The 24355-nt window shown below is 52.9% G+C and overlaps 1 protein-coding gene across 1 annotated transcript in view; it reads left to right on the top strand.

Moving 5' to 3' along the window:
* Positions 1-853: 853 nt before the first annotated feature.
* The window catches only part of LOC144938634 (plectin-like), a 48127-nt gene continuing 24625 nt past the window's right edge, over positions 854-24355 (top strand). Inside the window, exons 1-10 of the mRNA XM_078866621.1 lie at positions 854-1215; positions 16756-16817; positions 18351-18440; positions 18966-19043; positions 19332-19424; positions 20506-20672; positions 21617-21732; positions 22434-22534; positions 22945-23064; positions 23978-24073. Of these exons, the coding sequence (XP_078722747.1) occupies positions 1155-1215; positions 16756-16817; positions 18351-18440; positions 18966-19043; positions 19332-19424; positions 20506-20672; positions 21617-21732; positions 22434-22534; positions 22945-23064; positions 23978-24073 (984 nt within the window). The 5' untranslated portion in view covers positions 854-1154. The remainder of the gene's footprint in view (positions 1216-16755; positions 16818-18350; positions 18441-18965; positions 19044-19331; positions 19425-20505; positions 20673-21616; positions 21733-22433; positions 22535-22944; positions 23065-23977; positions 24074-24355) is intronic.

Below are 24355 nucleotides of genomic sequence, written 5' to 3' on the forward strand. Positions count from 1 at the left end.
GAGGACGCCAAAAGGCGTACAGCCTCTTGGCGTCTTCTGGTCTAACACCGTTTTGAGACGAGGCTCAAAAGAAAGCTGTCTCTGGTGTGGACCAAACAGTTTCAAAGACAAGGCAAATATTATCAGAGTATGTTTTTTGTTTGCATTCTGATCACAAGTATTGTGATTAACGCAGACATGATTTCTCGTAAAAGGTTTCAGTTTGGTGTTTTAACATCTTAACACAGCTGTTTTGTTGCCAGAAAAAATGGGAAAACCGATTTTCTCTTCAAGTGCTGTTAGCGAGTAGCACCTATGAAGGCCCGCACGGCACACGACCGCCTTTGTCTCCACCAGTGGCTATGATTACACACCGCACCAGGTACTCATTTGAGGTTGAGTCGACCTAGGGGGAGGCCCAGGACCGGTTCATAAAATCGCCACCGGTGTTGGCCGTGAGCGGGAATCGAACCTTTGCTCGCCGGGTTCGGAGCACAACGTGCTAACCTCTACACTACCGCTCCCCACATATATACGAAGACTAAGATTCCCCCGTATAGCCTGTGACATATATTCACACATACACACATACACAGCGTCCCCACCAAAACACACACACACGAAATACACAACTCCACACCCACCCACAGGGTCCCCACCCAACACACACGCGCCCACACACACACACCCTTCATACACGACTTCAGCTGCTACGCGCTCAGTGCAGTGTAGCGGACCAAACTGGCACCTCCAGCAATCCATTTGGTAGTTTTTCAACTCGTTGGCGTGAGCGCAGCTTTATTGGTAACGAATGACAGCCCTAGGTGCTTGCTGTGGCATTCAGTAGAATCGTTTGGGCTGCTGTGAATTCTGATTAGCTGCGGGTGGTGCAAATCCACGCTGTGTGTTAGTCCACCTGTTACTCCACGCTGTGTTTACGCGGTGTGTTAGTCCACGTGTTCGCCCGCGCTCTGTGTTAGTCCACGTGTTAGTACACCTGTGTTTACGCGGTGTGTTAGTCCACGTGTTAGTACACCTGTGTTTACGCGGTGTGTTAGCCCACGTGTTAGCCCGCGCTGTGTGTTAGTCCACGCGCGCTGTACCCTATGAAGTTAGTCGACACGCGGGGTTGAGTTTGGACCTGTGTTGTTCCTGCTGCTGCTGCTGAAGACGCTATGAGTGCACTCGATGAAGTGAAGAAGGAAGCGATTGATGGGAAAATACACAATAAGCAAGGTATCGTGACACCATCATCATTATCATCAGTTGCTACATCATCATCAGCTGTGGCTATGTTATCATTGTTATCAGCATCATTGTATCATTGTTATCAGCATCATTGTGTTATCAGCATCATTGTGACACTACTACAACCACCACGACCAACTCATCACTGGAATTATCACCATCACTCGGTCATCATCATCATCATCACTGTCACCATAACCACCATCGCTCCATTCTCATCATCACACGATTAGCAAACACCGTCAACAGCATCACTCCCTCATCATCATCATTACACCACTGTCACCATCATCACCACCACCACTACACTGGCATCATTGTCAATCACGCATGATCGGGGAAATGCGTCGTAATAACAATCATCATGATCATAATCGCCACAAATACAAATCTATCTGGGTCATTTCACCACCAATATCACCACTGCACCATCATCACCACCATCACCAATAATACATCATCATCATTACCACTCCACAATCGTAAACACCACTACATCATCATCATCACCATCACCACTACCACCAACATACACAATAATCATTGCCATCACCGATGTCACAATTACAATGACGACATCACCACCACCACCACCACCATCATCATCACAAACATCTGCAGCTTCAACACCATCATCATCATCGTCGTGAAAAACTCGACATCTACATCTCACGATGTGTATCATAACCGCACCCTCTTGTCACGACGGACGACAGCCCGGTAGCACACGCACGCACACACACACGCACGCACGCACACACACACGCACACACACGCACACACGCACGCACACACACACGCACACACGCACGCACACACACACGCGCACGCACACACACACACACACGCACACACGCACGCACACACACACGCGCACACACACGCACACACGCACACACACATGCACACACACACACATGCACACACACACACACGCACACACGCACGCACACACGCACACACACACACGCGCACACACACGTACGCACGCACGCACACGCGCACGCGCACACACACGCACGCTCAGTCGCTGTGCAGGTGAGAGAGCCTTGAACCAGATAGGGGTCCGTGTGTCAGTCTGTACATAAGGAAAAGAATCCCCCGTGTCACGTTCCAAACTGTTGGGGCAAGCGCGCACGAGGTGGGGGGTGGGGGGTGTCGGGTTGGGTGTTGTGGGGATGGTGGCGCGTTCGATGTCACCAGAACCACGCCCGGCCTGGCCGCATTTGTCTCCCCAGTACTAATTCCTCTTGTACACGTCGCATCAGGTTACTCATTTACGGCTGAGTCGACCCAGGAGAGGACCGGGGTGGGAATAGTGGGAATAGTGGGGGGGATGACCCAAGACCTGAATCGTGCTCAGCAGGTCGCAAGGTCGCCTGCCGGATTCGCCGCGCCGTGTGCGCTAACCGCAGCGCCACCGCTCCCTTCCCCCCAGCATCACGGACTACGCGTGACGCGCGCATTAGCCGCTCGTGACGTTCACAGGCGGGGCGTGACGCGATGCAGCGTGGCGAGTAAAGCCCATGAGCACACACACGAGGTGGCCGCGGTTCGGTTTGTTCGCGTGCGCTCTCGTCCGGCGGGGCGAGGAGCGGTGGGCGAGGTGGTTAGCGCGCCGAGCGACGAAGCCGGCCACCCGGGCTCGGATTCCCTGCCAAGGATGACGATCTCGGAGGCAAGCGCTGACCGAAACGCACCGGTCCTGGGTCTCCCACGAGTCGACTCAGCCTTAAATGTGTACGGCGTGGTGAATGGTCGGGTAAACGTCAACAGTGGGGGAGACAAAGGCGGCCGGGTGTGGAGCCGGCCACCGTTCCACTCGGCTCCCACAGTCTTCGAGGCTACGCTGGGGGATCTTTGCTCTGTGACAAACACGTGGCTTGCGTGACTTCGCTATCCACTCGGTCAACAAAGACAAAGACCCACCCCATATCGCCGTTTGCAGACTTTCGGGGCAACAGGCACACACACCCGCACAGACGACCCACAACAGACAAAGGCGGCGACTACTTCAAAACGCCGCCGTGCGGACTCACTGCTGTGGTCACGCTCACACACAGACACAGAGATCACCCCCGAACCGACCGTCTGGACCGCAGGGGGCAAGTGAAGAGTCGACCGAGGGGAGAACACATGGGCCGATTAATTCAAATTGCACTTTTCCACGAAACCTTGCCCGTGGCCGGGAATCGAATTCGAGGGAGAACTCGCTGTGCGAACCAACGCACCGGCGCTCCGCCCAGCAGGGCGAGGTTAGCGTTCGAGCGATTTGTTTGAGTTTCAGGTTGAAACCGGGCCAGCTAAGGTCACGGCTGGATGGGGCCAGGTCAAGGCTTGGTGAAACCGCACGGCCTCACACAATGGGGCACGCAGGCATCACAGAGACAGAGAGCCGCACGACTTCCTCCACGAAACCTCATGGGGCAAGTTCTGTTCAGTTAGCGAGCACCTGTTGACAAAGATCCCCCGGATAGCCATAACATGCTCTACTCTTTGGCAAGTTCTGTTCAGTTAGCGAGCACCTGTTGACAAAGATAAAGATCCCCCGGATAGCCATAACATGCTCTACTCTTTGGCAAGTTCTGTTCAGTTAGCGAACACCTGTTGACAAAGATAAAGATCCCCCGGATAGACTTAGCATACTTTTTGGGGCAAGTGCTGTTAGCGAGGACCTATGAAGGCCGGCACGGCACATGAAGGGGGCGGGTGGCCAGCACCGCTCCCGGCCGCTTTTGTCTCTCCAAGTGCTGATGTTTACACATTGCACAAGGTACTCATTTGAGGCTGAGTCGACCTAGCGGAGGCCCAGGACCGGTTCAGATAATCGTCACTGCTTTTGGCCGTGAGCCGGGATCGAACTCGTGTCGCCAGGTTCGTAGCGTAACGCGCTGACCGCGCGACTCACTTGCTGTCCACAATTATAATTATACACACAAGCACACACAACAACAACCTGCTACCAGGTTGTTGTTTTTACGTGGAAAGGAAAACCACGTGGTTCGTGCCCTTCATTGATCACGGATGCGCTGAGACTCCGTAATGATGAGGCACAGCAGCAACCGTAATCTATATGCGCCTCTGCGCATCAGCTGGTGAAGCGAACGTCTGTGCCCATATCTGACGCTGTCGGTGTGTGTCTATGTCTATTTCTAGGTCGACTCAATCTCAAATGAGTACCTGGTGCGGTGTGTAATCATCACTATTAGACAAACAACAGCGGCGGGCGTGGTGCTGGGCACCCATCCCCTCGTGTGCCGTTCACCAACAGCACTTGCCCCAACAGTCTGCTAAGGCTATACTGCTAAGGCTATACGGTTTTTGCTTGTGTCTATGTGCGTCTCTGTGTATGTGTCTACATCCGAGCGTCCACTCGTACAGACACGGGCGAATACTCGATCCACGCGTTTCTCACATTGAGTCCATAATGACCACGGGAGCTTGTTGCAAAGTGGACGTCCTTACAGGACCACTCTGACCGTTTCATCACCATCACCACCACTACCTAACTTGAGGTCTTCTCTTCCCCTTCATCTTTGGGTACGACTCCAATGGGTGTCTCGTGCACCTGCCCTCCACCACACTGCACGCGTGTCCCACCCATCACAACCTCATCTTCGCCTTGATTGCATCTACGGCGCTCTCCTGCCACGGTCTATTCCCAGAGTCAAAATTGCTTTTACGATCATCATCATCATCATCCTCCTCCGCCATCCTGCATCCGGGTTCCACTCATTGCTACCTCTTACTCCCTGATCACATCAACATCCATTTCCTTGCACGTGCTCTTCCAAGTTACTTACCCCATCCTGCAATGGAATGCCTGGCATGGCTCCGCATCTCTCCGTATTTAAAGGTCGCCCGATTCGTCTCTTCCCATAGCGTCGTTTGTAAAGTCCAGCTCTCTCACCCGAACAGCGATGACACAAACACTAATAACTATTTAAACGTAAAAACATTTTTTTTTATTTCAGCAGATAAGGAACGCTGAGCTATATAGCTCTTTTTTTTCAGAAGCGAACTTGCCACAAATGATAGACTCGACGAAGTGGCGAATCATCACGTGGACATTTATAGCAGCCAACGACTCTAAACGCGTGATGTTGATTCTAAATATGGAGGGGAAAACCGGAGGATCCGGAGAAAAATCCACCCGACCACGGGGAGAGAGAGACACGCAAACGTCAAATACACAGCAGCAGGCGTCAGGGTCAGGGTCGAACCCACGACGTCCTGCATACCAGGCGAGGTAGTTAACATCTCCTAGCCACCGTGGCGCCTCTCACCTCCCCGTCATGCTGTGTTTGAGGCCACCTTTAAAAAAGAACCCTGAAATTATATAAATATAATCGGTGACGTTTTGGGGTATTATTCTTCATTTTTGTTTTGAAGAAGGGTCATTGCTCGAAACGTCACCTATTAAATATTTATATATATTACCCCACTTAAGGCCACAGTGTTACGAATTATTTAGTTTTTGTGTGGTTGTAACTATGGTAGTAGCAGCGATAGAAGAGTGATAGAGAGGCGACTGACTGCCGGTGAGTGAGCGAGTGACCGAGTGGACCAATGAGCGGAGTTCACGGGCACGGTAACCATGGCAGCAGTAGTCATAGTAGCGATAGAAGAGCGACAGGGAGGTGATTGGCCGCCGATGAGTGAGCGAGTGACCGAGTGGACCAATGAGCGGAGTTCACGGGCACGGTAACCATGGCAGCAGTAGTCATAGTCGCGATAGAAGAGTGACAGGGAGGCAACTGACTTCCGGTGAGTGAGCGAGTGACCGAGTGGACCAATGAGCGGAGTTCACGGGCACGGTAACCATGGCAGCAGTAGTCATAGTCGCGATAGAAGAGTGACAGGGAGGCAACTGACTTCCGGTGAGTGAGCGAGTGACCGAGTGGACCAATGAGCGGAGTTCACGGGCACAGTAACCATGGCAGCAGTAGTCATAGTAACGATAGAAGAGCGACAGGGAGGCAACTGACTTCCGGTGAGTGAGCGAATGACCGAGTGGACCAATGAGCGGAGTTCACGGGCACGGTAGCCATGGCAGCAGTAGTCATAGTAGCGGTAGAAGAGCGACAGGGAGGCGACTGACCCCCGGCGAGTGGCCGAGTGGACCAGTGAGCGGAGTTCACGGGCACAATAACCATGGCAGCAGTAGTCATAGTAGCGGTAGAAGAGCGACAGGGAGGCGACTGACCACCGGCGATTGACCGAGTGGACCAATGAGCGGAGTTCACGGGCACGGTAACCATAGCAGCAGCGATAGAAGAGCGATAGGGAGGTGACTGACCGCCGGTGAGCGAGCGAGTGAACCCGAGTGAGTCACGGAGTGCTGAGTCATCAATCGGCCTCGACCGCTGTGCGCTGAGTCCCTGCCGCGTGCAGGTGAGGGCAGCATGAGGGCACCTGAGCGAGACGACGGCGATCCGGCACAGACCGAACCTTGGAGGGAACCGATGCGGGGTGATTCAGAACTCGCTTAGTCACGGCCGTGGCAGACACGTCAGCGGGCCGTACAAATGATGTAGCTGGTGCAGAGTGGGAAGGTGTGTGATGGACACGCCATCGCCTCGTGTGTGTGTGTGTGTTTGTGTCTACTCCGGTCTTAATAGGTGTTCACTAACATCACTCGCCCCAGCAGTCTGTTAAAGGCTACACGGGTGACCTTTGTCTTTGTATCGTGGTGAACGCGCAGCCGGCGACACGAATTCAACTCCCGCTCTCGACCAATAGAACAGTGGCGAATATTTGAGGCGGTCACGGGTCTCCCCTAGGTTGATTCAGCCTTAAATGAGTACCTGGAGGAGGTGTGTAAACATCGGCCAAAGGGGAGACAAAGGCGGCCGGGCGCGATCGGTGTTGGCCACACGCATCGTCGTGCGCCGTTCCGGGCATTCACAGGTGCTCGCAAACATTTACCCCGGGGGTCTTTGTGTGTTTACACGCTTTCTTTTAACTCGCTCTGTCTGTTGTTGTTGTTGTCGTTGTTGTCGTTGTTGTTGTTGTCGTTGTTGTATCCTAAAATCTTGTAACTCAATTTTAACCCACTTTTCAATGTGGTATCGACTGCAAACATGTTATACTTATGTCATACTGATGACAATACTATATTCTATCATTTTTAAAATAATAAATATATATTTAAACATTATTTTTTATATGTTATGTTTCGGCTTGGGTCTTATTGTCTACGGTCAACTGACGTTGGCTGTAATTGCCCACGGTCCCCTTACGTTATGGCAAGCTTCGGGGCCACTTCTTGGAGTCGTGGAGTTTTTCCATTACTAGTACATTTCATAAAAGCGTGTTAAAAAAAAAGTTTTAAAATAACGTGTTTTATTTTAATGTTTCTCTTGGCGTGGGGCAGCGGTAGCACAGCGGCGAGCACATCGAGCCACGAACTCGGCGGCCCGAATTTGGACTTCCCGCTCCTCACGGCCAACATCAGTGACGCGAAGAGCACTCGCTCGCCCCGAGCGTTGGGCAAACGGCGACGCCTCTGAGTGTGTTGCGTTGTTAAGGCAATGCCCTCCGCCTTTTTGACCCCCCCCCCATCCCACCCATTTTAGACCTCAACGTCTGCAAATGATTGACAACACAGTGGGCTATGAGCAAGGTGTGGGAAGGAAATGCGGGGGAGGGGTGGGTGGGTGGTGGTGGTGGTGGGGATTGGAGAACGTTTGGCACGAGTCATCTTCTTGGTTCTTTCGGTTAAAGTCACCTAGAAGGGAAATAATAAAATAATAAAAATAAAACATAATACAATAATTCTCACGACGTTTCGGCCACAACGCAAGCAGCCGTCCTCAGGTGAAGAACAGGTCTGTCGGGAAGACAGCGTCTGAATGAAACACCCCAGGCGTGGAGCGTATATTTAAGCTGGGTTGGAGGGAGAAGAGCGCCTTGACAAAATAATTTGCATATCAAGAGAAATTTAGCATATTTATGGGAAATGCAGATATGGGATTAGTCACTACTTGTGAAATGCGTAGAAGGTGGGCGGGGGGTTTCAAAGTCATATTATGCCCGTGCATTATGCAGGATTAGCAGCATCAAAGGGAGGGGATAGGGGTAGCATTAATAAAGGGAAGGAATGTTAATAGTATGTAGCTGCAGTAACGAGCTTTGGCACGAGCTTTGTACGGGGAGTCAGTCTTGGGCCTTCTAGGCCACCGCGTGCGTGCGGCTGCGGTGGTAGCGATGACGGTGGGGGGGTAGTGGATAGTTTCCTCCGCAAGTTGAACGTTCTGGGAGAGAAGCCTCCTCCTCCGCCACCACCACCACCACCAACAACAACAACCAGCACAACCATCACCACCACCGCGAAGCTGCCAGTGCGTTGGTGGGGGGTTGGGGGAGGGCAAAACCGTGGGTCGTGTAGCACCACCGGTGGAGCGGGCCGACTCCGCAGGTAATGCCCATCAGTGGCTTTAGACTGCATTGTTTCTAGATCTTTTGCTGCAGCCTTGCACCCCCCTTTGGGGTCGTCCATAAATGACGTCACGCACCTAGAGGTGGGGGGGTCAGACATTTGTTTGGTTTTTCATTTAATTGGTCTTTTCGATGATTTACCTTCTAAAAAGAAAATCTGGCCACGTCTCGCACCCACGGAAAGGGGCATCTGGCACGCCCAGGGGGTGCGTGCAACCCATGGGTTAAGAAGAATCACTGCTCGAGAGCGTGGGACGTGGAATCGTGTTGACCCGGGCGGCTTTCTCTCTCTCGCTCTCTCGAACGCCACGTGCAAATTTGTCGCTCCAGGTGTCACTCCCCACGTTCTATAACGAGCCAAACTCGTCGTCACTCACTGGCTGAAAACATCTGATGAAAGACACGTTACACACACACACAAACACAACATACCTCAACGTAGCAGCAGCAGCAGAACCCTCCTGAAAAAAGACCCCTCAGCGTGTCCTGGATCAATAACTAATTATGATATCGCTATCAATGGCGTTTGCTCTTGACGACGCTTTTCAGGTTGTTTTTTTGTTCTTCAAGTGATGTCGTTTTTCAAAGAAGCGGCCAAACATTACGACGAAAAACTGCCCCCGCCGCCTGAACAGAGTGGGGGGGGGGGGTTTCGAGACTGGGCAACGCATTTCATCACCTGAAGAGTTCCGGTTTGCTGAACGATAAAACAAGTAAACCGGTAACCTGTTCCGAGAACCGATCAACGGTTCCCAAAGTGGGGAACGCGGCATATTATTCTGGGAACGGGATGCGCCGACAAGGGCAATCGGCGATGTAAAAACCAAGACGGCACGTCGACCCATGCGACCCGTGCCGTCACGGTTTGCGCCTCGGTTCTCAGTACAACAAAAAGGCACAGGCCCTGCAATTGCGCACTGCTCGGCGGAAGGGCCCCTCCGACGGATGGAGCTGTAGGGTGTTTTGTTGTTGTTGATGTTTGGGCCCCCGCTTTTCTACGGCTGATTCAGACGTTTGTGGAAAGTGGTGTGCGTACCCACACTTTACCCCACCACTCGCGGTCTGCCGATGGACTAATCAGAGTGCACGCAGGGATGCTGCTGGGGAGAGAGGAGGCGGTGGCGGGGGGAGGGGGGCGATGAAGGAATTTAAGAAACTTGCCCCCATTGTTACAAACGCCGCGCCGGTCGATGGAATCGAACCGGCCGATGTCTGGATTGCAAGTGTCGAGTGTGGGCTGCTGACCGTCGCATCCCTTCTCTCGACAACAACAACTGGCTCAAGCATCTCAAGGGGCAGGGCCCTCTTCACAATGAGCCACGGCGCTTCGCTAAGGACCTTTCTGGGTAACCGAATGCGATGGGCGCAGTGACGTTGACGATTACCGACGTCGTATTAACTGCGCTCGCTCGCTCTCTCTCGATATATAACATCTAAATAAAACCTCGCAACCCGCCCCAAAAACACCACCGCACATTCCTATCTTTATCGAGCCACTCGATTTCACAATGCGCAGTGGCTGCGAGGGATAAAAATGAACGGGATTAAACGTCACCGCGAGCGTGGCACTGTTTGTACACGGGGATAAGTGAACAGGTTGCAGCATTTTAATGTCTCCGAGTGACTCACACGCGCCCCCACTAACTCCCCCACCCCCTCCGCACGGCATCGTTGATACCGAATTAGAGGGGCCGTGATCTCACGCGGGCAGGGCCCGTCCGCTGCGGCCAACAGCACTCGCAGGTACAGACAGAGAGAGAGAGATTCGCTGTGAAGGCAGCAGCCAGGGTTGGTGGATCACCGCACGCACACACATCGTGAAGCTCCCTTCTTGCCGTGGGTGTCGAGGGGAGGGCAGTTCAGCAGTGTGGGCTAATCGCCATCTATTTACATTTGTGAAACAAAAATTTGGACATTTATTTTACGAACTAAACAGTGTTTTTTAAATACTCTTTGGTTCTTTCGGAAAAGCCACCTAGGTAGTCACGAAAGCTTTAAATCTAGATTGTGTTTTTTATCTTACCAGGTAAGGCCCACTGAGCTAAAGAGCTATTTTTCAGAAGCGACCTGCCCATCACAAGTGATCGCTAAAAAGGTGGGTGGCTTTTCGCGTGGAAATTTAGAGCAGCCAATTACTCTGAACGAATGTTTCTGAGTGTGGAGGGGAAAAAAAACGCCCAGAGGAACCCGGAGAAAAATCCCACGCGATCACGGGGAGAAGAAGCACGCAAACTCCAACTATACAGCAGCCGGCAGGATGGGGATTGAAGCCACGACATGCTGTATACCAGGCGAGCAGTGGATTGGCCACGTGCTGTACACAACAATTACGATCTGTCACCGTTGTGTTGTCAGGGCGTCCGTGTCGCAATCGTTGCGTTATCGAACAGTAACGCGCCTTGCCAAGGCGGGTCTAGGGTGGAGGAAGAGGATTTATGGCACATTCCTGAGCTAAGAGCCATGCTCCGTAATGTACGTAAACGAGATGTGTATACAAAGGCGTAAAACACAAACCATTATTGCACGTGGGTGATACGCTATGCTTACATGTTTATAGGGCGTGCGTGCGTGTTGAGAGCGGTTACACGAGGGATCTTTGTCTTGTTGGGAGCGGTGGGGGAGCGGTGGTGTAGCGGTTAGCGCGCTGCACTATGAACCCGGCAACCCGAGTTCGATTCCCGCTCACGGCCAACACCAGTGACGATTATCTGAACCGGTTGTGGGCCTCCCCGAGGTCGACTCAGCCTCCAATGAGTACCTGGTGTGGAGCACAGACATCACCACTGGGGAGATAAAGGCGGTCGGGCGTGGTGCTGGCCACCCACTCCCTTGTGTGCCGTGCCGACCTTCATAGGTGCTCGCGATTAGCACTTGCCCCAAAAGTCTGTTAAAGGCTATAGGGGGACCTTTGTCTTTGTCAGGTTACATGAAGGTCAGGAGGCACTCCAGGTGCCACCGCGAATGTGCTCCGGTCTGGGTTTTTGAATTTTCCGCAACAGGTGCCGCTCGATGTACGAGACATGAGAGTCAGGAGAGAGAGGAGGAAGAGAAATGGGCGAGAGAGAGAGAGGAGAAAGATAGATGGAAGAGGAGAGATGGAGAGAGAGAGATGGAGAGAGAGAGGAGGAAGAGAGATGGGCGAGAGAGAGGAGAGAGAAGAGAAATGGGAGAGAGATGGGCGAGAGATGGGAGAGAGAAAGATGGAAGGGAGATAGGAGAGAGACGGTGATGTGAGGATTTAGAGAAGTTGAATGCGATTATTGTGCGTGTCGAGTTGTATTATAAAATGTGCGTAGTTTTGAACTGAAGTGGTCTCAAAGACGTCAGGTCATTCGATTTTTTGTTACAATATTCCGGCTCTTGTACCACATGCATCAATAACAGTGTTGGCCTTACACATTAATAAATATAGTAGGCAACGTTTCGAGCAAATCTCCCTTTATATAGGCCACTCTACGACCTCTTTGGCTCTCTCTATGTGCTTCGAAGAAGGGCCATCGCCCGAAACGTCGCCTATGACATACACATTCTTCCTATTAAGGACACGCACACGGTGCTTATGACGGCCGCGCTGTTGAGTCCTCCCCCATTCACGTGGAACAGACACGAAGCGACACTCATTCACTCGAACCACGTTTCACGTTCGTGGAGCGCCGTCACTCAAGGCTCTCTGTGGCATAGCCACCACGCCCGTACTGTTTAAACCCCCATATTATTACTCTTAGGTTTTTCGGTAAAGTCACGTAGGTAAAAAATAAATAATAAAAATATAATTTAAATAATAATATAAATAAAATAATAATCATATAAATAAAATAATAAATCATTATTTTATTTCTATTATTATTTAAATTATATTTTTATTATTTATTTTTTACCTACGTGACTTTACCGAAAAACCTAAGAGTATGAATCCTTGCAGTCACGAAAGCTTTAAATCTAGAACCCCGTATTCTTGTACAGGGAAATTGAGTTTTCAGGTCCATACGGGCGTACAGCCGTTTCGATGCGTGCAAAAAAGCGTCTTATTTGTTTGCGTTTTCCCTTGTGACGGGACTTTGTAGGATGAACGTTGGGATTTATAACGGCACGAGGCGACCACTAAGGTCTGAAATAATTTAGGGGCGCTGATAAGGGGCTGACAGGCATGTAGCCGTCACGGACGCGTAGACTTTGAGATCGCCGCAAACTCGCGTAGGAATTCGTGATCACGACCGTGATGTATCTTTGCGATGGTATCAACACAGCCTTGCGCGGCTGGGGGGAGTACAGCAAGTAGATTGACGCAGAGTCTCTGTTTGGGCTGTTCCTCCTCTCTATTCCCTGGAGGTTTCGCCGGGCACAGCAGTCGTAGAGCACCACGATGGCGAGATGTTAACTACCTCGCCTGGTATACAGGAGGTCGTGGGTGCGATCCCGACCCTGACGATGCCTGCTGCTGCTGCTGTATATTTGGAGTCTGCGTCTCTCTCTGTCTCTATAGAGATGTTAACTACCTCGCCTGGTGTGTACAGGAGGTCGTGGGTTCGATCCCGACCCTGACGATGCCTGCTGCTGCTGCTGTATATTTGGAGTCTGCGTCTCTCTCTGTCTCTCTAGAGATGTTGACTACCTCGCCTGGTATACAGGAGGTCGTGGGTGCGATCCCGACCCTGACGATGCCTGCTGCTGCTGCTGTATATTTGGAGTCTGCGTCTCTCTCTGTCTCTCTAGAGATGTTAACTACCTCGCCTGGTATACAGGAGGTCGTGGGTGAGATCCCGACCCTGACGATGCCTGCTGCTGCTGTATATTTGGAGTCTGCGTCTCTCTCTGTCTCTCTAGAGATGTTGACTACCTCGTCTGGTATACAGGAGGTCGTGGGTGCGATCCCGACCCTGACGATGCCTGCTGCTGTATATTTGGAGTCTGCGTCTCTCTCTGTCTCTCTAGAGATGTTAACTACCTCGCCTGGTGTGTACAGGAGGTCGTGGGTGCGATCCCGACCCTGACGATGCCTGCTGCTGCTGTATATTTGGAGTCTGCGTCTCTCTCTGTCTCTCTAGAGATGTTAACTACCTCGCCTGGTATACAGGAGGTCGTGGGTTCGATCCCGACCCTGACGATGCCTGCTGCTGCTGCTGTATATTTGGAGTCTGCGTCTCTCTCTGTCTCTCTAGAGATGTCAACTACCTCGCCTGGTATACAGGAGGTCGTGGGTGCGATCCCGACCCTGACGATGCCTGCTGCTGCTGTATATTTGGAGTCTGCGTCTCTCTCTGTCTCTCTAGAGATGTTAACTACCTCGCCTGGTGTGTACAGGAGGTCGTGGGTGCGATCCCGACCCTGACGATGCCTGCTGCTGCTGCTGTATATTTGGAGTCTGCGTCTCTCTCTGTCTCTCTAGAGATGTTAACTACCTCGCCTGGTATACAGGAGGTCGTGGGTTCGATCCCGACCCTGACGATGCCTGCTGCTGCTGCTGTATATTTGGAGTCTGCGTCTCTCTCTGTCTCTCTAGAGATGTTAACTACCTCGCCTGGTATACAGGAGGTCGTGGGTGCGATCCCGACCCTGACGATGCCTGCTGCTGCTGTATATTTGGAGTCTGCGTCTCTCTCTGTCTCTCTAGAGATGTTAACTACCTCGCCTGGTGTGTACAGGAGGTCGTGGGTTCGATCCCGACCCTGACGATGCCTGCTGCTGCAGCTGTATATTTGGAGTCTGCGTCTCTCTCTGTCTCTCTAGAGATGTTAACTACCTCGCCTGGTATACAGGAGGTCGTGGGTGCGATCCCGACCCTGACGATGCCTGCTGCTGCTGCTCTATATTTGGAGTCTGCGTCTCTCTCTGTCTCTCTAGAGATGTTAACTACCTCGCCTGGTGTACAGGAGGTCGTGGGTGCGATCCCGACCCTGACGATGCCTGCTGCTGCTGTATATTTGGAGTCTGCGTCTCTCTCTGTCTCTCTAGAGATGTTAACTACCTCGCCTGGTATACAGGAGGTCGTGGGTGCGATCCCGACCCTGATGATGCCTGCTGGAGTCTGTGGTCTCTCTCTCTCCTGTGGCCGCGTGGGTTTTTCTCAGGTTTCTGCGGTTTTGTCCTCCACGTGTATAATCAACGTCGCGCGTGTCGAGGGTTTGACTGCTTGAAATGTTCACTCAACACGCCACTTCATTGCGCTGTCATTTGCGGCCGCGCCCCTTGTGACAAAGAGATACAGAGCGCAGTGGGCGTTATTTGGTTACATAAAACAAAGGTTAGTTTGAATGTGTATGGTGGACTTCTTTCGCACCGTACGTAGTCAACCGTGCTTATGCAAAAAAAAAACCCTGCATTGTGCGCTTGCGCTGAAATCTAGATTGAACATTACAAATTGTATCAAAATATCCCTCGAATAACTCTTCTGAAATTTCATTTGAGACTTGACTGTAGTAGCAGCATGCAAGTAATATCGCGCTAAAATATTCACACACACACACGCGCGCGTAAAATACTCTCTCTCACACACACAATACTCGCACACAAAATACCCTGCGTACTAAAGACACACGCACACACCTCCGCTTAGCACGGCTGGTTGTGTACGGTGCGAAAGAAGTTTGGAGGCACAGGGAGTTGGCGGATCACGTACAGAGAGGTTTGTGAAACTCCTCAAAGCCGGCTGGGGGCTGCTGTGAGGTGACAAGGAAGTTGTCAAGGTCTCCCCCCCCCCCACCCACTGTCCCCCCGACCCCCCCTCTCGCCCACCCGCCACCCGTTCCCCCCTCTCGCCCACTTCCCCCGTTCTCCCCCCCCCGGTCACCCCCCCGTTTCCCCCCACCCCCTCTCGTCCACCCCCCCCCCCGTTCCCCCGCCCCCCTCTCGCCCACCCTCTTCCGTTCCTCCCTCTCGCCCACGCCCTTCCGTTCCCCCCCTCCCCCCTCTCGCCCACTCCCCCGTTCCCTCCCTCTCGCCCAACCCCCCCCCGTTCCCTCCTTTCGCCCCCCCCCCCCCGTTCTCCCCCCCCAGCCACCCCCCATCTTTCGCCCGCCCCCCACGACACTGCGGGGTGACGATGTCCGTGTTTGTCTCTCCACCCTCTCGACACGCTCGCCGCCGCCGTCGTGATGAGCGCTCCACGTTACATTATTGATGGCGTGCCGCGTGCATTGTGCGCTCGCAGCTCATCCATTATTGACGCGGGGAGAGTCGTCATCTCTTGCATCCTCAGCTCCGGAAGATCTCCACCACCACCACCACCACCCCACCCTCGTGCCAGCGACCCCGGTTGCCACCTGTCCCGGGTCTGACCCGGCTTTTAACCGGAGGCGGGGAATCTCCCATCACCCCCGGCAGTGCTGGTTAGGGGACATGTCAACAGCTCAGTTACAACAATGCCAACGACGTTGCTAGCTTGGGGGGTTTGAACCGTTGGACTAACGTTTACACAATCACACTGATGTCCATTGTCTTTTGTGTATCCCTATGGGTCTCTGCGGGTCTCTATGTGTCTCTGTGGGTTTAATAATCGGTCCATAATTCGCTGTGGCTCGTGTCTTCAATGCTCTACGTGTGATGGAGATGCGATGCTTCGCGGCCTGTTGTCGATGTTCCGATGATGCGGTTGACGGTTCCACGGGCGTCTTCGAGGAGAGCCAATTACGTTCGCCACAAATGAAACACGATACCGTGCCGATCTCGACAAAGAAGATAAACCATCACGCAAACTCCGGTCACACTCGCAGCGACTTTGGGGCTGGGCCATCGAACAAAAGACGGCGGTCACCGCATCGCGCGTTTTTCGGATGCGCTTCTGCGGCCGTCTGGAACGCTCTTCCTTCAGATATGAGAAAGCCACTGGAGCTGTGCACTTTTAAAAATCACTTATTTAAAAATGCTTTTTATTGTTACGTTTGTTGTCCTCTCCCCGCACGGTTGGCTACGTACGGTGCGAAAGAAGTTCACAATACACGCGTACGTCAAGGGACAACGGCGCATCTCGCTAGTGTTGCTCATTAGGGAAGGTGCCGCTAATGACGATGAAAAATAATCCACTTTTACAATTCTCTCCCCTCTCCACCCCCCACCGCCGTTGATGACCCCCCCCTCCTCCCCCACTCGCAGATGAGAGGGAGAGAGTTCAAAAGAAAACCTTCACCAAGTGGGTGAACAAGCACCTGCAGAAGGTGAGGTATCGTGTGTGTGTGTCTGTGTGTGTGTCTCTGTGTGTGTGTCTCTGTGTGTGTGTCTCTGTGTGTGTGTCTCTGTGTGTGTGTCTCTGTGTGTGTGTCTCTGTGTGTGTGTCTCTGTGTGTGTGTGGGGAGCGATAGTGCAGCGGTTAGCGCGCTGCGCTATGAACCTGGCGACACGAGTTCGATTCCCGCTCACGGCCAACACCAGTGACGATTATCTGAACCGGTCCCGGGCCTCCCCTAGGTCGACTCAGCCTCAAATGAGTACCTGGTGCGGTGTGTAAACATTGCCACTAGGGAGACAAAGGCGGTCGGGCGTGGTGCTGGCCACCCACCCCTCGTGTACCGTTCTGGCCTTCATAGGTGCTCGCTAACAGCACTTGCCCCTACAGTCTGTTAAGGCTATACGGGGGATCTTTTATCTTTTGTCTCTGTGTGTGTTTCTCTGTGTGTGTCTCTCTATTTGTGTCTGTGCGTCTCTGTTTGTGTCGCTCTGTGTGTGTCTCTGTGTGTGTGTCTCTGTGTTGTGTGTCTCTGTGCTACGAACCCGGTGGCCCGAGTTCGATTCCCTGCTCACGGACAACACCAGCGGCGATTATCTGAACCGGTCCTGGGCCTCCCCTAGGTCGACTCAGCCTCAAATGAGTACCTTGTGTGTAAACATTGCCACTGGGGAGACAAAGGCGGCCAGGCGTGGTCTTGCCCACACCATCCACCGGGTGTGCCGTTCCGGCCTTCATAGGTGCTGCTCGCTAACAGCACTTGCTCCAACAGTCTGTTAAGGCTACACGCGGGACCTTTGGTGGGTCGTCGCATCGCCAGAACGTGGCAGATCACGGTGGCGGGTCGGGGAGATCTTAAACCAGCAGTGGAGAGACCACGGCTGATGATGATGACGACGACGATGTTTCTATATGCGTTGTGGCTCACTCGTAGCTCAGTGGACTTTGGCTGGTAAGATGAAAAAATAGTTGAGTGTTTATTTGAATATATATTTTAAGTGATATGATTACCTCTCGTGTACTTTGCACTCCCATCGTGTTTTGTACTGTTGGTAAATGAGCTTTATAGCTCATCTGATTCCTCCAGTCTCAATACATATTCTGTTTCTGATTCACTCATTCAACCACCGCACTGCAGGTCACAACAGCTCACCCACTCACCTACTCACCCACTCACTCAACCACTCACTCACCTACTCATCCACTCCCTCACCTACTCACCTCTTCGCTCAACCACCACACTGCAGGTCACAACAATGTACCCACTCACTCAACCACTCACTCACCTACTCACCCACTCCCTCACCTACTCACCCACTCCCTCACCTACTCACCTCTTCGCTCAACCACCACACTGCATGTCACAACAATACACCCACTCACCCACTCACTCATCCTTTAACTCACTCGCCACACTGCAGGTGAGCTTTATGATTCATCGGATTCCCCCAGTTGTAAATCAATATTTTGATTCTGATTCATTGGCTGTGTGTTCTCCCGCGTGTCTCGTGTGCTGTGCGGGTAGGCCAAGAGGCGCGTCGATGATCTGTACGTCGATCTCCGGGATGGACACAACCTCTTGTGTCTCCTGGAAGTGCTGTCCGGGGAAAAACTGGTTCGTGAAGAATACCCGTACGCACACACGCTCCTACACTCACCCACTCACACTCACTCACTCAATGACTCACTCACACTCCCTCATTCAATGACTCACTCACACACTCGCTCAGTCACACTCACTCACACACTCACTCACTCATTCAATGACTCACACACTGACTCACTCAATGACTCACTCACACACTCACTCACTCACACACTCACTCATTCAATGACTCACACACTGACTCACTCAATGACTCACTCACACACTCACTCATTCAATGACTCACTCACACACTCACTCAGTCACACTCACTCAGTCAATGACTCACACTCACTCAATGACTCACTCACACTCACTCACACTCACCCAGCCGGACATGGTGCTGGCCACCCACCCCCTTGCGCACCATTCCGGCCTTCATAGCCATCACAGGTGCTGCTACTCGCCAACAGCACTTGGCCCAACGGCCCGTTGAAGGCTATACGGGGGATCTTTGTCTATAGCAGGTGTGGTCGTGTGCGTGTGTGCGAGCAGCCCCGTGAGAAGGGCAAGATGCTGGTGCACATGCTGCAGAACGTGAACATCGCCCTCGAGTTCCTGCGCAAGAAACAGGTACTAGCAGCAGAAGCAGCAGCACCAGCGGGAGAACGCCTCACTGAGCCTCAAGACCCTTTATTGAGAGGACCCCTCACCGCTCTCCACCCCTCTCCACACCCTCGCCCCTCTCCACCCCCTCGCCCCTCTCCACCCCCTCGCCCCGCTCCACCTCCTCGCACCTCTCCACCCCCTCACCCCTCGCCCCTCTCCACCCCCTCACCCCTCGCCCCTCTCCACCCCTCACCCCTCTCCACCCCCTCGCCCCTCTCCACCTCTATCCACTGTCCCGGTCCGTGGCGGCAGGTCAAGTTGGTGAACATCCGCAGTGAGGAAATCACCCAGGGGAGCCCCAAGCTCACACTGGGCCTCATATGGACGCTGATCCTGCATTTCCAGGTGCGACCACTCGCCCGCTCACCGCAGTTGCGGACACGCGGAACGAGCGTCTCTTACCTTGCAGCTCCACTGGCCTCTGCATTAACTCACTCACTTATCCACCAACTTTCTCTGTGAAACGCACTGGACATCTGTGAAAAAGAGCTTCATAGCTCATCGGATTCCTCCGGTGCAAATACAGATTCTGATTCTTACTCGCTCACTCACCCACTATTCTACTAACTCACCCACTTGCTAATTTATCTGCATATTCCCTTATACACCGACTCACCAATTCACCAACTCACTGACTAATTCACCAACCAACTCACTCACTGACTTACCAATTATGTTGACGTGCGGCGCATTTAAGGTTCACGGTTTGGTGACGGTTTAAGGAGTGGCAATAGACCGACCTATAGTGACCAGACACTGGGTGTCGAACCCAGCCCAGAGGTTTGCTCATACTGATCAATGCTGCTGACACTATTCACTCTCAGAAGGCTGTGGTGGCTGTTGGTTTGTCGCAGAAATGCTTGTATTTGTTTTTACTGTTGAGGGAAGGATACGTGAGGGAGACATAGTGGAGTGTCTGCTTATATTTTTTATTATTTATATTCTCCACAATGACGCTCACGATTACCTTTTGTCACTGGAGTAAGCATATCGTATGTTTGAATAAAACTGTTCATTACGTATTAAAAAATATGATATTGTGGTAGCCGGCACGACAGCTATATCACTACACACAGTGCATTGTGGGAGTTGCACAAGTACACGCAGTGCATTATGGGAGTTGCACCAGTACACGCAGTGCATTGTGGGATTTACACTACTACACGCAGTGCATTGTGGGAGTTGCAGAAGTACACGCAGTGCATTGTGGGAGTTACACCACTACACACAATGCATTATGGGAGTTACACCACTACACACAATGCATTGTGGGAGCGAGCCATCGTGAGCCAATGTCGATCAGCGCATGCCGGGGAGTTGCAAGCTTGCGATTTGCGTTAAATTGCTAACGGGCTTGGGCTATGTGGGGGGCTGTGGTGGGCTGTGGGGGCCTCTGTTTTGGTGGGGCGGGGGTGGGGTTACCCAGGTGTCGGAGATCGAGGTTGGGGACCAGCACCGTGACCTGACAGCTCAGAGCCGGCTCATGGTGTGGGTGAGGAACACCATCGACGGCTACCCGAGCCTCAAGTGCGACAACTTCTCTACGTCATGGCGAGATGGCAAGGTGTTCAACGCCATCATCCACAAGCACAGGTAGGGCGGTGATGGTGGTGGTGATGATGGGGGTCATGGTGGTGATGGTGAAGGTCATGGTGGTGAATGGGATGATGATGGGGGTCACGTTGATGATGATGATGATGGCGGTCACGTTGATGATGATGGGAGTCATGGTGTTGATAGTGAGGGTCATGGTGGTGAATGGGATGATGATGGGGGTCACTTGATGATGATGGGGGTCATGGTGGCATTGACCCTCATCATATTGTGAGGAGCGGTGGCACAGTAGTTAGCGCACTGCAATTCCCACTCACGGCCAACACCAGTGACAAATATCTAAAACGATTCCTGGTCCTCCTGGTGCGGTGTGTAGTAAACATCAGCACTGGGAAGACAAAGGCCGTGATGCTGACCCCCCCCTCCCCCCGTGTTTCGTGACAGCCTACATAGATGCCCCCTAACAACACTTGTACCAACAGTCTGTTAAAGGCTATACGGGGGATCTCTGTCTTTGTGAATTCGTCGGTGTGGTACTTCTCCACCTCTCTCATTCCACGTCACGTGCCCTCGAGCTTGCCCGACCGCTGCGCGTGAATCGCGCAGCGAGGGAGTCGAGAGGTGCCGGGGGTGGGGGGCTGATGGCTGCTGTACTGCCGCGTGCGTGCGGCCAATGGAGAGGATCGGAGGGCGGGAGGTAGTGGGGGGTGAGTGGGGGTGGTGGTGGTGAGTGGGGGAGCTGGATCGGCCACTGAACGGCACGGAGAGAGAGGGACAAAGAGAGAGTTCAGTCCATCCTGGCTCGCGAGCAGCGGGGTTCTTCCCTTTATAGATTTTTAAAAATACCACAGCGCACCGGGCATTTGTACCGCGGTTTCACACCGCGTGCTCACACACACACACCTCACTTTTCACACCTCAATCTCGCGCATCTCTTTCACACCTCATTCCAGCCCCTAACCCTCCCGTGTCCGGGTACGTAGGCCGGACCTCATCAACATTGAGAAGGTCTACGTGAGCAGCAACGTGGAGAACCTCGAGCGGGCCTTCATTACGGCCGAGGAGAACTTCGAGGTCATTCGCCTCCTGGACCCCGAAGGTGAGACATCAAAGGCAGAGGCAAGGAAGAAAAATAACGCGCACACGCGCACGGGATTTCAGTCGTGGTTTTCCGTGGTTTCATCTCGGTCAAAGGTGGGAGGTGGCTCATCGTCAGGGCGCCACGGTGCCGAGATGTCTTCTGCCTCGCCTGGTATACAGGAGGTCCTGGGCTCGATCTCGACCCTGATGCCTCCCCGTGGTCGCGTGGATTTTTGTCCGCGTCCTCCGGTTTTTCTCTCCACATTTTCGAATCATCGGGCGTTCAGAGCCTTTGGCTGCTGCTATATATTTCCGCGTGATAAGTCACTTCGTTGAGCTATCATTTGTGGCCCAGTCGCTTCTAAAAAAGAGCTACGTGGGCCTTACCTGGTCAAAAAAAAAAAAAAAAGTAAAATAAAAATCTGTGACCGTGTCTCTGCGGCTGTTTGATGATAGAGATCATGCATTTGATGCTGTTACTGATGACACTGCTGCTGTTGCTGATGATGTGGCTACTGCTGCAGCTGTAACTGCTGATGACGATGGTGCTGATGATTTCTGATTCCCCGCTGCTGATATTGCTGCTGATGATGCTGTTGCTGCTGCTGATAGTGCTGTTGCTGATGATGCTTTTGCTGGTGATGTTGCTGTTGTAACTGCTGATGATGATCACGGCGGTACAATTGCTGCTACTGATGGCAATGATGATGATGATGCTAGATGTGGATGTGCCCAACCCCGACGAGAAGTCCATCGTCACGTACGTCTCCTCGCTCTACGACGCCTTCCCTCGAATCCCCGCTGGTGGCATCAGCCTGCAGGTGTGTCCCCGTGTCTCCGTGTCCCTTTGTGCCCGTGTCTCCGTGTCCCTGTGTATCGGGTCCCCGTGTCTCCATGTCCCCATGTCTTTGGGTCTCCATGTCCCTGTGTCTCCATGTCTCTGTATCCCCATGTCTCCATATCCTAGTGTCCCCGTATCCACATGTTCTCATGTCCCCATGTCGCCATGTCTAACTCCCGTGTCTCCGTGTCTCCTTGTCCCAATATTCCCATGTCCTTGTGTTCTGGTGTTTATCTGCCCCCGTGTGTTTCAGTGTTTTGGTGTCTCTGTGTCTCACCCCAATGTCCCTGTGTCTCCTTGTCTCCGTGTCTCACCTCCGTGTTCCTGTGTTTCCTTGTCTCCGTGTCTCATCTCTCATCCCCATGTCCCCGTGTCCCTCCCCCCGTGTAGGAGGTGGACGCGCACTGGGACGAGTACCAGCGCTTGGTGCGAGATCTCCTCGCCTGGATCGAGCAGCAGGGTGCTCGCATCCGCCAGTCGTCTCGGCCCACAGACGAGGCGGACGCCAAGGTGCTCCTCCCTGCCTCTCTGCCTCCCTGCCTGCCTGCCTGCCTCCCTCCCTTTACTTTGTTGAACCACGTGACAGAGAGGTCACTGATTCACGTGGGACGACAACAGCCGCCATTCGCCAATAAGTAGCGGTGACATCACCATGGCTCTTGTGCCAGGCTAAGTGCACTTTGAAGCCATGTGATGTTTCGAAGCCTTGCTGGGAGGTCACGGGAGAGAACCAGGTGTAGTGGGTTGATGGTGTTTTAGCTGCCCGGCGCTCCGTTCGTTGTTGTGAGCGTCGCTCCTCTTCCTTCCGCTTTTGCTGGAGGGCGACTGCCTCCAACTGGCCATGTCTGTATGTTCAACTTCTTTCACACGGTGCGTAGCCAACCCTGCTATTAGAAGGTACATCGTCCAGCAGCTTCCTTCACAAACCTCCTCCTCCACAGAGGATGATCTTGATACCGCTGGTACCAGCCATTGGCAAGTCCACTCAGCTCCAAATCCTTCTACATCACATCAGCCCATCTCTTCTCTAGTCCATGCCATGCCCATTTAGCCCCTTCTATCTGACCAAACAGAACTGTTCTTGGGCATTCGGTGGCTGGGCATGCAGGCTATGTTTTCAATCTTGATGTAAAAGTGCATAGCTCCAGTGGCTTCCTAATTTCGGAAGGAAGAGCGTTCCAGACGGCCGCAGAAGGGCATCTGAAAGCGCGCGACGCGGTGACCACCGTCTTTGCACGACGGTTCGCCAAAAGGCCGCCGCTGCGAGGACGATCGGAGTTCACGTGAAGGTCGTGTCTGGCCCTCGACGAGATCAGCGAGGTTCGCCTGTGGCAAGGACTTGGTGTGCAACGAGCGCGGCCGTGGGGTTTTGTGGGCAGAAGGAAGGAAGTGCCGGCGTGGTGTTTTGCCTCGTGGCTTGCAGGCCGTGCTCGCCTGGTTTGCAGAGCTGCGGGACACGGAGATGGTGGCTAAAGCCGAGGAGAAGAGCCAGATCTACGCACTGTACAAGGCTCTCGAGGTGTGCACACACACGCACAATTGTGTACATACACACACTTGTGCGAGTACACACACGTGTGTGATATGATGATGGTGATGAAATGGATTTTGGGATAATCATGACTGGCTATATGATTGTCACGTGATGGCGACGACACTGATGACGACGATGATGATGGCGATCACAATGCCGATGATGATGATGGCAGCGATGACGACGATATTAACGATCACAACGACTACGCTGATGCAATGACGATCACAGCGATGTTGATGATAACAACGCTGAGCTCGAAGATGA

Source organism: Lampetra fluviatilis, chromosome 2 (genome assembly GCF_964198595.1).
Source record: "Lampetra fluviatilis chromosome 2, kcLamFluv1.1, whole genome shotgun sequence".
NCBI lineage: Eukaryota > Metazoa > Chordata > Hyperoartia > Petromyzontiformes > Petromyzontidae > Lampetra > Lampetra fluviatilis.